At 35.8% G+C, this 12,586-nt stretch overlaps 1 protein-coding gene across 2 annotated transcripts; it reads left to right on the top strand.

Moving 5' to 3' along the window:
• Positions 1 to 7,113: 7,113 nt before the first annotated feature.
• On the top strand, positions 7,114 to 12,533 carry LOC113731073 (shewanella-like protein phosphatase 1). 2 transcript variants are annotated; one of them, XM_072061135.1, is made up of 10 exons: positions 7,114 to 7,595; positions 8,638 to 8,738; positions 8,862 to 8,975; positions 9,260 to 9,472; positions 9,860 to 9,995; positions 10,083 to 10,258; positions 10,581 to 10,669; positions 10,793 to 10,862; positions 11,815 to 11,983; positions 12,145 to 12,533. In XM_072061135.1, the coding sequence occupies exons 1-9, from the start codon at positions 7,310 to 7,312 to the stop codon at positions 11,977 to 11,979; spliced, it is 1,350 nt and encodes a 449-aa protein (XP_071917236.1). In that variant the 5' UTR covers positions 7,114 to 7,309; the 3' UTR covers positions 11,980 to 11,983; positions 12,145 to 12,533. The 2 variants fall into 2 exon arrangements, with proteins under 2 accessions (XP_071917236.1, XP_027111931.2); XM_027256130.2 differs by lacking the exon at positions 12,145 to 12,533 and adding an exon at positions 11,458 to 11,577 and having other exon boundaries at positions 7,116 to 7,595; positions 11,815 to 12,008.
• The last annotated feature ends 53 nt before the right edge of the window (positions 12,534 to 12,586 follow it).

The raw sequence follows: 12,586 nt of genomic DNA, 5'->3' as shown, positions 1-12,586 counted from the left end.
AGGAATCCATCTATCAAATATTACTCGACAGATATTCCACGGTCCGCCGAGAATAGTATCATACGTACTCCTCCCAAGTCCCAACGCATTGATTATTGATCCATTGAGAAAGCATAGGAACAGAAACAAAGCACTATATACTACTACTACTTTGGTAGTATAATCAAGAAGAAAGAAAATACTAAAGAAATACCATGGTGTACCGTATCAGGAAAGTGGAGCCAATCCCGAGAGAGATCACGTTGGTTTTTTAAGGTGGCTTTCAGAAAGGTCAAATAGTCACAACAATCATCAACCTTGGATTTGGTACAATAGTCAAATCAAGATTTTCTCATTGGGCCAAGCTTGTAAAGATTCTCGGAAGAAAAAGAGAATGATTTGGCAGAGGATTAGGGTCTAGAATGTGTGTTTAAATAAATCAAATTAAGGAAGAGAAAATATTTATGGGGATTGCAAATTAAGAAGAGAAATGCTTTCGTCTCATATCTTGAATGACAGGAGTTAAAATCATCTCTCTTTTTTTTTACTCCATTTTTTGTGCTTGCTTTGCCAAAGAGTAGACTGTAACATGCATTTGGTATATTTAGCATTTTACAAAAGTTAGCCATAAAGGTCTTGTTTAGTAGCCTCCTCTTTTCCCATGAGTGCACAGTACATGCATAGCAAACACTAAAGAAAGACGAGGGATGAAAAATTACGTCACCGTTCCATTCTAGTGACATTCCTTTTCTCTTTTCGGCCTGAGAACTTGTAACTTGATGGTAAGTTTACTTTTCTAATTCACCATTTTTTATCCTAAAAGTACGAATCTACTACTCTAGCAAGAATGATTCTAGATTAGGACTTCCAAGGGACCGGGTGGGTCAGAACCCATTTAGCAGGGTATAAATTTACACAAAACCCAGAATGGCATGAGTATGAAACTATGAATGTACTGTCGTGGGTTACGTGCAGTCATCCGTAATATTGGTTAGATATGAATTTCCAACATTTATCCATTTATATTTACCCTATTATTAATATTATGGGATTCAATCGTAATCTTGTACTCTAAACAATATAAAAGAAGAAGCTCCTTTAGATTGCCGGTTTTTACAGTTTTTGTCAAAAATATATATATATATTGTAATGGTGTGATTATATGTGAAGCAAAAAAAATAATTAAAAATGTGTTAAAAGAATTTTTTTTTTTTTGGCAAAACTTGCAATCCAAACAACTCCTTAATACTGAATTGAAATCCTTATATCATCTAAGAATGAGTTGTGATCAAAGTGGGGTTTGAATTTCAACTGCATGGACAGAGACTTTTTGGGAATATGAAATGTTGTGTAAGATTTTTAAAGCTTTTGATACAATTGGGGGAGCATGTGTTTAGGTATATTTATCGAAATACCCTCATTTCAGTATATTTAAAGTTTTGATTTATGGAGACATCCGTGTATATCTAAAATATGGAATTAGTTTGCAACCGTTTTTGCATCGAATACAACTCATATAAGCTTATGTGTCGGTGTAATTACTGAAATGGTGTTATACACACATTAATTGAAGTGTAGCTTTTGATTTTCAACTCACATCTGTAGGAATCTTTTGAGAATGATAAAATTGTAAAAGCATTAATAAAGAAAGTATACAAGTGTATGTTGTAATTAGAATGTACTATTATTAGTTTTATCACATTTGATGACTATTTCTTTTCAGAATATATAATTATTTATCCAATAAAAATTCTCCTTAATCACAGGCATCAAATACCCACGCCATACGCAGGCACTCGCCCCTAATAGTAGTATATGAAGGAGTAGCATATATCAGCAGGTGAATTAAGTAACAGGATATTGGACCCCATGCCGACACATGAAGCGATGGTGCAGACCAAGTTGTCCCAGCACAGATAATACAGCTTGCTCAAGACCCGGATCGGGCGCTTGGCCATGGGAGTCCCCGGCCTCTTCCCCCAGGCCCTGCCCTCTATTACTCTATGTTGTTGGGAGAAGATGAAGCACAAACCTCTGCTTCATCAACTACTTCGTGCCTACGGATTCTGCTGTCTTCTTGTAAGTAATTCACATGATTCTACTGTGTTACTTGGTATCATTGTATGCTAGGCTGCTAGCTACAACCAAACCCCCCCACGCTCTTTCCCAAAACAAGAAACAAATACCAATGCCCATTTTTTCCTAGTCCTTCCACAACATGGTACTGCCCACTAGCTTCTTTGTTTGACTTCACTGTTAAATTATGTCATTCGTTCCTAAATTAATAAATAAATCAATGAAAATGATTACGAATCAAAAAGAAAACAAGTAATCGAAGAAAAGAGAAATGGATCCTAGTCCTCGTATAGCTCTGGTTCTGCGAAGATTTTTTGAATATATATATATATATGTAACGTTGAATACACGCATGCATGCGCAGCTTTATGGTGTCTGATACACGCAGTCTGATACATACATGTATATGTGGGCTGGAGGAGGAGGAGGATAGGGAGAGCAGGTAGGACTAGAGAATCATGCATCACAAGTTCACAAGTGACTTCTCCCTTTTTTTTTTCTCGGGTGTTTTGTCCTCATTATGTGACCGCTGATCATACGAATGGGTTCCACGATATGATGGTCAAATGCATCAAGTTTGAAGCGTGGACTCAAAGGACCATCCCAAAATTTTCTACCCACAATCACAAATGGAACCGTTTCAAGTTTCCATTTCGCTCTTGGCCAGACGCCTGAGTTCCTTCCGTTTTCACTTCTTGTTTCTTAAAAAAAAAAAAAGAGTATATTTTAATCGTGGAGGTGAGGACATAGCAGAACTATTTTTTAATTATATCTTGGCGAGAATTCATGAAACATATTTTGAGGGGACATGCATTTGAGTGGTATCCGGTATGTATGAATGGCTATATGATGTTCATACTGATCATATATTAATTCGTGCTTTGGTTTGTGGGGTGTCAGCATTAGCGGTCGTGTTTGAATAACAAGCATCATATTTATTAGTAGTTGGTTTCTGGGCAACTTGCATTAGTGGAATTTAGTTAAAGGTGGATACTTCAAATCTTTTGTTATCATAAAGTATTTCAAAGATCCAATGATGCCGCAATGGTTTGTCATTTCGAGAAATTAGATTCATCAGGGCTACATGCATTGAACAGCTTTTGGGCAATTATGATGGTGTTTAATTTTATTATGTGGCCTCTAGTACGGAACAAGGAGCCTGGACTGCCATGGGATGGCGCTCTCTCTTGATCTACAAATTGGTTTTGTTTCGATTATAATTTTCTAGGGTTTTTTTTTTTAAAAAAATGTACTGTTACGATTTGATACATGTGAGATAAAAAAATAATAAAAAAAATGTGTTCACAAAAAAATATAATCATTTTTTGTTAAAGAATTGCTTTCCTAGTTCTTTCTCCTCAAGAGAACAAAATAAATAGGAGGAAAATTTTTTATTTCTGTGTCATCAATCCATCAAAAATAAAATACATATTTCTTAATATGAATTTAAAGTATAGTGGTGAATAAGTCGTATTCACAAAGATTGGGCTGATTTATTTCATTTCAAAATAAAGAATTAAATATACGATTTTAGATAATTAATTAATTCTAATATAGGAAAACATACAAAATTTAATCAATAATAATAGAACTCTGACCAAAGGAATAATATCATAATTGGTTCATGCAATTGATCCTTGATGCAAAGATAATTCAAACACTTATGAATAAATTCGTTATCGTTGTTAACAAGTTTTGACAATTTGTCTTTCCTTACTGTTTTGACAACCAATGAATGACCATCAGTTACTTATGTAATTAAAAGACTACCCTATGTACGATTGTAGCATTTAATTCTTTCAACATCGGTAAGAATTAGAAAAGATGTCAATTCTAATCAACAAACTCATTGCGATGGTTCATATAAATTGGACCATATATTTTTCTGACATAAAATCCAATTATGCCAATCACTACAAATATCAAAATAGCCAAATTATTATAGATTTGATGTTTCAATTGGCAATGCATTGTCGTGAACAGTCAAATATTAGCTACCTATTTAATTACACACAACAATCATCACGCATGTAATGTAGAAAATATATAAATACCCATGAATAGATGAAATAGTAAAATTAAATTAGACATTACAATTATCACAGAACCAAATTTTCAATTGTCCTTTGACTAAAAAAGGGTTTAGCCACCCCTCAATCCTCATGGAGAGAACACAGCCAAAAAGAACAGAAAAAATATTATCTACTTTTCCGGAAAGAGCAAGAGAGCCTGCCTAGAACAAGGGAGGAAGAATAGACTCCTCGGTCTCCAAGAAAAATCTATCTAATATCATCATTCTTCCACTTTCCAGAAAATTCTCTGAATGGAAAGGAATTCTACTTAATTAAAACCCAATCTGAAAAGGAATAAGACAAAGTAGTAAACTAATTTGTTTCTCCAAAAGCTTAGATTCCTATAATAATAAGATTCTTGTTCCGTCTTCAAAATTAGAAAGTCGGTCATCGAGTCCCCTTTTATTGCTGGAATTGATCTCAAGCCCCGTATCTTTTGAACTTCGGAAATTCTATGCACCCATACTTTGTAGAAAATATTATTTTTTCCAGAAACTCCTTTAAGTTCTTTTTCACCCCAATTTCCTGCACACAGCACCAAATATAAAATATAACCATATATAATTCACTAATTAACACGATATATGATCAAAATCAAGAGAAAGTTCACACAAAATTTGTACCTACTGGCATTTCCCCAAAATAACCAAATACACAAATAAGGGATCTTGTTAGACCAAGAAGTGCCAGGGTGGTGGTGGTGGTTAATTAGGGATTCCATCTTCATTGCCCCTTTCTTTTCCTGCTTCTTTAGAAAGATCAATTTCAATTCATCATTCCTTGTTCAAATTGTCACAGAAGCATCATCAGTCAAGGTTCAGCTGAATTATTCTTTTGTTAATTATGTACCTAAAAGATTGGCTAAGGAAAAGAAATCAGTAGCCATAATCTACTAAAGATGGCATGGCAAATTAGACAAGACAGTTCGTTGGATGTATGCTCTTAGTGATCTTTTCAGATACAGAAAATTTCATTTGGCCTTCAATTGCTTCATGAATAGAGCCCTTCAAGTAGTATTTAGCGTTCAATCTTAGAATATATTTGACGTCTGATAATATGATGGTCTGGATAGCTGAAAACCGTCGGCTGAGGGACCTCTCCGCGAATGAGCCTATCATCTTGACACTGAAACTTTAGTGGGTGTTTTGTGATATCCACATCAGTTGGAGGGCAAACAGTGAAATAAACAGCGTACTCCACCAGGCATAACCGATTTTTCTGGCAACCTTCGATAGGCTTACAATTTGGGCCGACAGACACGACAATGCAAAATCTTATCGAACTTGCCCAGATCAGAGGTCCAGTAAAGACAAGGTTTAGAAAACAGTAGCCCACAAACTAAAATTCGTCGTTTAAACGAATCCCAAAAGGCAAACAATTAAAAGAGTGAATCTAATTCAGGGTCCAAATCTATTAAATTTAGTTAGATCCCGACCTTCATGAATTTGGATATCCAATCGGTATCTATGAATATTTTTCTAAACATATAATGAAACACTAGAGTAAAAACATTTTTGAAAATATATAGAGTTCAAGATTAACATAAATACCATCCAATTTCTATCTTCAAATAATAATAATTAACATTTAAAGTGTTGAATGCAATATTATAAACTCAAAGAAAAAACTATTATCAAGTAAAATTATTTATTTTCAAAACTTTATTTGCATCTACATTCGATCTTTTATTTATTTGCTTTTACTTTTTCTCTTTTTCCTAAAAAGATTTGTACCAATTACAATGACATAGAATATTAAACTATTTTACGAATTTATTAATATATATATATTATTTATGCATGGGTCTGAATAGGATTTGATATAGATTTGAATTTGGATCTGAATCATAGAAAATAAAACCTTACTCAGATCCATGATTGCCTTACAGGGTTTGAATCTAAATAGGATTTGAATTTGACAAATTAAATCCAAATCGTATCTAGGTATATTGAATTTGGGTAAAATCCAACACGTTGATATGTCTAGTTATTCGTATTGACAATCACTCGTAAATCTTTCTGACTTGAGATGCTACTCTTTACCGTTACCATCTTTCATATTCATAGCCTTTTTTTCCCCTTTTCCTTTCATACCCATTGCCGAGTATATATTGCATAACACATCAAAAGTATTTAAATTTGAGTAAATCTTATGTACACTGACAATGTATACACTATTACGGTTGGACACACGATACATGTGCAAAATTTGGATTTCAAATTCAAATTTTTATTATGTGTCATGTACCTAATTGTGAAAGTGTATACAATATCAGTGTATAGAAATATTTTTTAAATTTCCTAACTTCTATGATATGCAGAGGAAGATTTTGGTTTTGTTAAAATCATATGTGTGAGTAAGTCTAATCATGTGCGTAGTGTACCCGTCTGGTCCGGTGATGGTTGGGTCTTTACCGGTTCCCCTAGATCCATTGGGTCTCTCCTTTATATTAGAATAATGTAGGATACTGTAGATAAAGTGAGGATCGATAAAAAAAAAAGAGTAGGTCTAATAGTGTACTTGCCCAAATTATGTCAAAACTGTCTTGGTCTCTTGGAAGGAGTGGAGGCTGGCTTGTAAACTTCCCCAAGAAAGTCACTGAAGCTGCTTCTTGCATATTTGACATAAATGAAAATGTCTTTTTTGTTTCAAATACTATTTATATATCTATGCAGAGGAAGAGCAGCATCTTTTATACTCGTAGCCTTTGATTTTCTTTTTTAATTTTTTAATGTATCATTTATACCCATAGCTTATTACATACGACGCATGGAAAGAAGTCTAAATTCCTAGCACCCAAATATAGAATTGTCAAAGACCCTATTCAATCACTAGGGACATCAATCACATGATCGTCAGATCTATGGTTCAGCTTTTAGAATCTAGCGTTTCCTATTAGCTTCTATTTTTATGAGCCTTAAAAATACACAAAAGAAAAGAAAAGGTTGAATACATATAGGCGGATGTAAAGCTGCCACAAACGCAGCCAGTAGCTCGTCTTTCTTGTTGGCAAACTGGGCTTTGAACCACAACCGGAAAAAATAAAAATAATACTCCTATGGACCTATTAAACCTCAAGAAAAAATAAATTAGAACGACAAACCAAAATCCTAAAAGCTGAGAATAATCCTGATTGAGGAATGAGTGGGATGAGTCGTCTCCCGCACCGGAGTCCTGAATGAATGGCTTCCTTTGTTTCTCTCAACTGTTCCTTCCCACTCCAACCACCGCCATCTGCTTCTTCTTCTTCTTCTTCATTATCTTCACCACAATCTCAGCCACGTAAACTTATCGACATCTTGTCTTCCACCTGCCACCAAACAACAACAACAGCAACAAGAACAACTCCCGCTTCGACTCCACCACCACATAATAACTACGGCGGCTGCAGCAACTTAATAAAGCCCATTGTCGTAAATGGGGAGCCCCCCACTTTTGTCTCTGCCCCTGGTCGCCGAATTGTTGCTGGTAAAACTCCTTTCCTTTCCTCTTCTCTCTGCTTTCCACGTAGCAGTTTGGAGTGCTACATATTTCTATACTACTACCTCTACCACTACAATTTTGGTTTCAGTCCAATCTGTTTGCTTCAACTTTTAAGTCAAACCATGTATATCTGCATTTATTCAGCCATGGAATCTTCTATGTTACTACTGCGTAGGAACTAGAATTCTTTCTCCTTTTTTCTTGTGTTTACGATTTCAGTCCAAATGTGGTAGTCTACTGTTGGAGCTTAAGTGATTGAAAAACTGTACCTACTGATGCCGTAACTATCTTTAGTTTCACTTAGTTTCTATTTTACAAACTTAAACAAACTTAACCTTGTAATTCCAACAGTCAGGTTTTCTTCCTCCTCTTTAGCTATTTATCAGGTTATTCCAGTAGAGTTCGCTCGCATTATCTGATTCTTGTCCTGGCTAATTAACTACGGATAGGTTACATTTTGGAATCGTTCGTCATTGTTACCACTTCATATCTTAAATCAGCCATGCAAACCCCGATGATTAAGCTTTTCCATTGACAACTGTGTGTACGAATGTTTTGATTTCATGGAATTGATATTTGATCAATTTATTTTTCGTTACAATTGAACATGATAAGCAGATGGAATCACCCCAATTACTGGAGAACCTAAAGGTTCTTCACAGTGTGGAATGAAGTACTTTGATAGACCCGGCCTACGGTCCTATTGTATCATGTATACCATTAGTTGTTTTGAAGCGCCATGTACGTTTTTTTTTTTTTTGGGGCATCATCACACATCACTCACCAGAGGATTTGTTAAATCATCGTACATCACCATGAGTATGTAGTATGTGAGTATAGCACATGGTCTACAAGTGGATCCATAGACCAAGCCTAAGTAAGTATTTTCCCGGAAGCCAATATGCTTTTTACTATGAGTTTGTTAAGCAACTTTAGATTAGATGGAACATCTTCTGTCGGGTGAATGGTCATTCCGCATTGCCCTGGTTGATTACTTATTGCTCTTATCTGTGAATTGGACTTTTAGTTGGTGATCTACATGGGGATCTCGACAAAACAAGATCCGCACTTGAGATTGCTGGTGTACTCAGTTCTGATGGTCAAGACTTGTGGATTGGTGGAGAAACAGTATGGCACTGCATTCTTTACACACACGCACTCACTTAATTTATATGAGGAAACACATGTCATCAAAATGTATCAATTACTCACCTGCTGAAATGGTCAATTTAATTTGTTATCTTCTACCAGGTATTAGTTCAGCTTGGAGATATACTTGATCGGGGTGAAGATGAAATTGCTATTCTTTCTCTGTTGAGGTCATTGGACATCCAGGCAAAAGCAGACGGTGGAGCAGTTTTCCAGGTTTAGATTCTTTCTTTTGTATCCACCATAAGCACGGATAAATTTTTTTCTGCTGATGGTAATGTTCCATTTTGATATGGTAATGTTTGAGGTTATTATGGATCGGCTACTATACAGCCAAGTTATTTGTTTATGGTGTGTGTCAACATTTAGAAACTTGTGTACTTGAAGCCCTTGCGGTTATTCTCTTTTATTAGTATGAGCTTCCTCTATATTTTGTCTTCTGAATTTGCTTGGAGCATTCACTGCTAAACTTCTCATTTTGTGATGAACTTGTGACATAGGTCAATGGTAATCATGAAACCATGAATGTCGACGGTGATTTCAGATATGTTGATTCTGGGGCATTTGATGAGTGCACAGACTTTTTGGAGCACTTGGAAGAATGTGAATATAACTGGGAAGAAGCTTTTGCTAGTTGGGTTGATGTATCAGAAAGGCAGAGAGACGAGAGGAAGAGGTCTCAAAGTTACTGGGGTCCATGGAATTTGGTAAAGGTATGTTTTATTCTTGAAACTGAACCATTTTCCTTCCACGTATAGAAAACGTTAAGTTGGCTTGGCTGTTTACTGCTCATTGTCTTTGGTCTGGATCTTTTTCCTTCCATGTATAGGAGATGTTGTGTGGGATACCAAAGCCTTACTCTGAAGTTGCCAGGCTTGTGAAAAATCTTAAACTAATGAATTTTGCAATATTATGGATTTTAAAAAGGAAAACCATATGATAGTAGATTTCTGTGTCAGTTATTGTGTGCTGGAATGTATTATGAAGCCTACTTTTTCCTCTCTGTGGCTGGTTGTTATTGAGAAACAGTGAATCCTGTTGGTTCTGGTTTGCTATTGTCCACTTTACCTTATGATTAAATCATCCAAATATTAGGACAGAGACAGAAGGGTGTGATTGCAAGGTCAGCCCTGCTAAGACCAGGGGGTCCATTGGCATCTGAGTTGGCACGACATGCTGTTATTCTGAAGATTGATGATTGGGTCTTCTGTCATGGTGGCCTCCTTCCTCACCATGGTAAGAACTTGGTCACAAGGTAGCATATTTTCTGCATTTTTCTTAGGGTTGAGAAATATATAATTCCTGTGGGGTCATCTATTGCAGTATCTTACGGCATAGAGAGGATAAATAAAGAAGTATCTCACTGGATGAGAGGTCTTGGTAACACAGACAGCTACTTAGAGACCCCTTTCATAGCAACAAGAGGCTATGATAGCGTTGTCTGGAACCGTCTATACTCCAGAGATATTTCGGATCTATATGACTATCAGATAAGTCAGGTCATTACTTTTCATTCTCTATATTTCTATATTGTCCAGCCAAAAGCTATACATTACTAGGTTCTGGACAAATCTTGGATCTGGAAATCTATGTATTTTGTCTCAAAATTTTTATACTTGTTAGTCTCTTATCGACCTTTTTTCTTTTAATTTAAATATTTCTTACTGAGAAACTGTGTTCAAAGTTAGAGCTTTGCTACCTTAAATGACCTATTGCAGTATCAAACTTTTGAATATTTTGTAGCCAGTGAAATCTTAATCATGATGTCATTGTAAAATAAAATGCTGACATAATGGAAAATAAATATCTCTGTCTTATCAGATTGAATCAATACTTGAAGAGACGCTGCAAGCTGTAGGTGGTCGGCGAATGGTGGTTGGACACACTCCTCAACCAATGGGAGCAAACTGGTATAGGTCCTTATTATCCCCGATGATACTTTATTTCCTGAAATTGATGATAAAGACTACTGTCTTCGCAAGGTAGATCTATATTTAGCTTCTAAAGGTTATTAATAGTCATTTACCTTGCAGCAAATTCAACTGCAGCATATGGCGAATTGATGTTGGCATGTCCAGTGGGGTTCTTGATTCAAGACCTGAGGTAAACTGTTTTATCTACCATGCCTAAAATGCCAGTGAACAAGCAAAATCTAACTTGCACTCTGCCTTGAATGTTGAGTTTGACAACAAGAAGATTTGGAATTATTTCAGTCATTGACTGGCTGTAGTTACTTAACGTGTGATTGGTTTACTCTTCCAATCGCCTTTGGAGATCTGACCCAAAATGGCTAAAGAAAAAAAGACAATCATTGTTGTCATTTTTACATTTTCACCTGGTAGCACCTCTGATTTGCAAATTCTTTTCCTTTTCGGTACTTTGAACTTGTGCAATCGCACTAAGGTGCTTTGCTTTAAAAGTATTGACTGTATCTGCTGGAAAGAGTATTTCAATCGTTGGACTTGGATTTTATCCCACCAACTGTTAAGCCCAACATCAATGTTTCCTGGGGGCTCACAACAAAGTCTTCTAAGCACTTGGAAATAACTTATTAATATCAGAAAGCCTATATTGTTCCAACAACTTCAGTATTTGCACAGTAATCTTCATCTTAAATGATCTAATCATCGGGGCTTTGTCAACATTTTGACGGTTTCTTGAGAGTGCTAAGAATGAGATGCTTAAACTTGTTAATCAGGTCCTAGAAATAAGAGGCAACAAAGCTAGGGTAATACGGAGCAAAAGAGATAGGTTCAGTGAGCTTCAGGTTGTTGATCATGTATAGAGATCAGAGGACGGGCCTGAGGTCTGAGGAATGGTAAGTGTTTCTATTTGATGTACTGCATTCAGAGTACCAGATTATGCAGAGCCCTGCTTGATTCACATAGTGGGAAAGAAACTGATTAGCATCTTTTGAAAATTTGACTCTATTTTATTTTTACCAATTTAATGTCAAGAAACTTTTCAACTTGCAAATAGAAAACAAAAAAAATTATATCGGCTCCTATCAGAGCTTCTTTTCGTCTTTAACTTGTCCTTTTGTTGTCTTTCGCAGGATTTGTGTTGCACATTCATTCTAGCTAGTATAACTGTATGCAAGGCTCAAATTTCCCCTCTTCCCTCCGACATTCTGTCCAGTCGTGATCAGAATGAATCCATCAGGTTCTCCAGAAAGTGGCAAGAAGGGTTTTCCCAAATCAACAAAGCAAGCACAAAATAATCAGGTCTGGCTATGACCGCGAATCGAAATTGACATGCATTTTCTATACTCCACCATGGAACATATTGTTTGATTCGTTATTGTAGAATAAGGCATATTACCAATTGTATACAGAATGTAAATAAGAAGTGTTCGGCATTAAATCACAATTATGAACATTTGCAGAATTCTGATCTTCGAAATTACCAAGGCTAGTGTTACTGGTGGTTATGCTGCGAACAAGTCAAATATCAAATGACTTGAGAATTCAACTGAACCAAGGCATGGTTAGAACAGATACACATTTGCTCATTATCCTCATTTGATTGGATGATTTCTGAGAAGCTAAAGCTCAATTTGGATTCTGAAATTTGATCATTTAAAATTTAACGTCAATGAAACTAGGTCAAGCTCATGATAGCTTGTGACCTTGTTACATCTTGAAAGTATATTCCGGTGGAGGAGAGAGTTCCAAAATGAATAGGCTTTATTGTGATATCTATTTGTCGATCGAGATGCATAGATCTTGTTTATGGATTAATGAAAATGTGCAAAAGCTCTATCTGTCTCTGTCATTCTACGAGTCTCTTCTTTTTTGCGTATTGCATCGTCACTCCTTTTGTAGTAT

This window comes from Coffea arabica, chromosome 1e, assembly GCF_036785885.1.
Source record: "Coffea arabica cultivar ET-39 chromosome 1e, Coffea Arabica ET-39 HiFi, whole genome shotgun sequence".
Lineage (NCBI taxonomy): Eukaryota > Viridiplantae > Streptophyta > Magnoliopsida > Gentianales > Rubiaceae > Coffea > Coffea arabica.
This window is presented reverse-complemented; position numbering and strand designations above follow the sequence as displayed.

Excerpts from the sequence above, each read along its gene's own strand:
- LOC113731073 (XM_072061135.1), top strand. The coding sequence starts at position 7,310 with ATGGCTTCCTTTGTTTCTCTCAACTGTTCCTTCCCACTCCAACCACCG. Across the intron at positions 8,976-9,259 it reads ACGGTGGAGCAGTTTTCCAG|GTCAATGGTAATCATGAAAC; the intron begins GTTTAGATTCTT and ends CTTGTGACATAG. Across the intron at positions 9,473-9,859 it reads GTCCATGGAATTTGGTAAAG|AGACAGAAGGGTGTGATTGC; the intron begins GTATGTTTTATT and ends ATATTAGGACAG.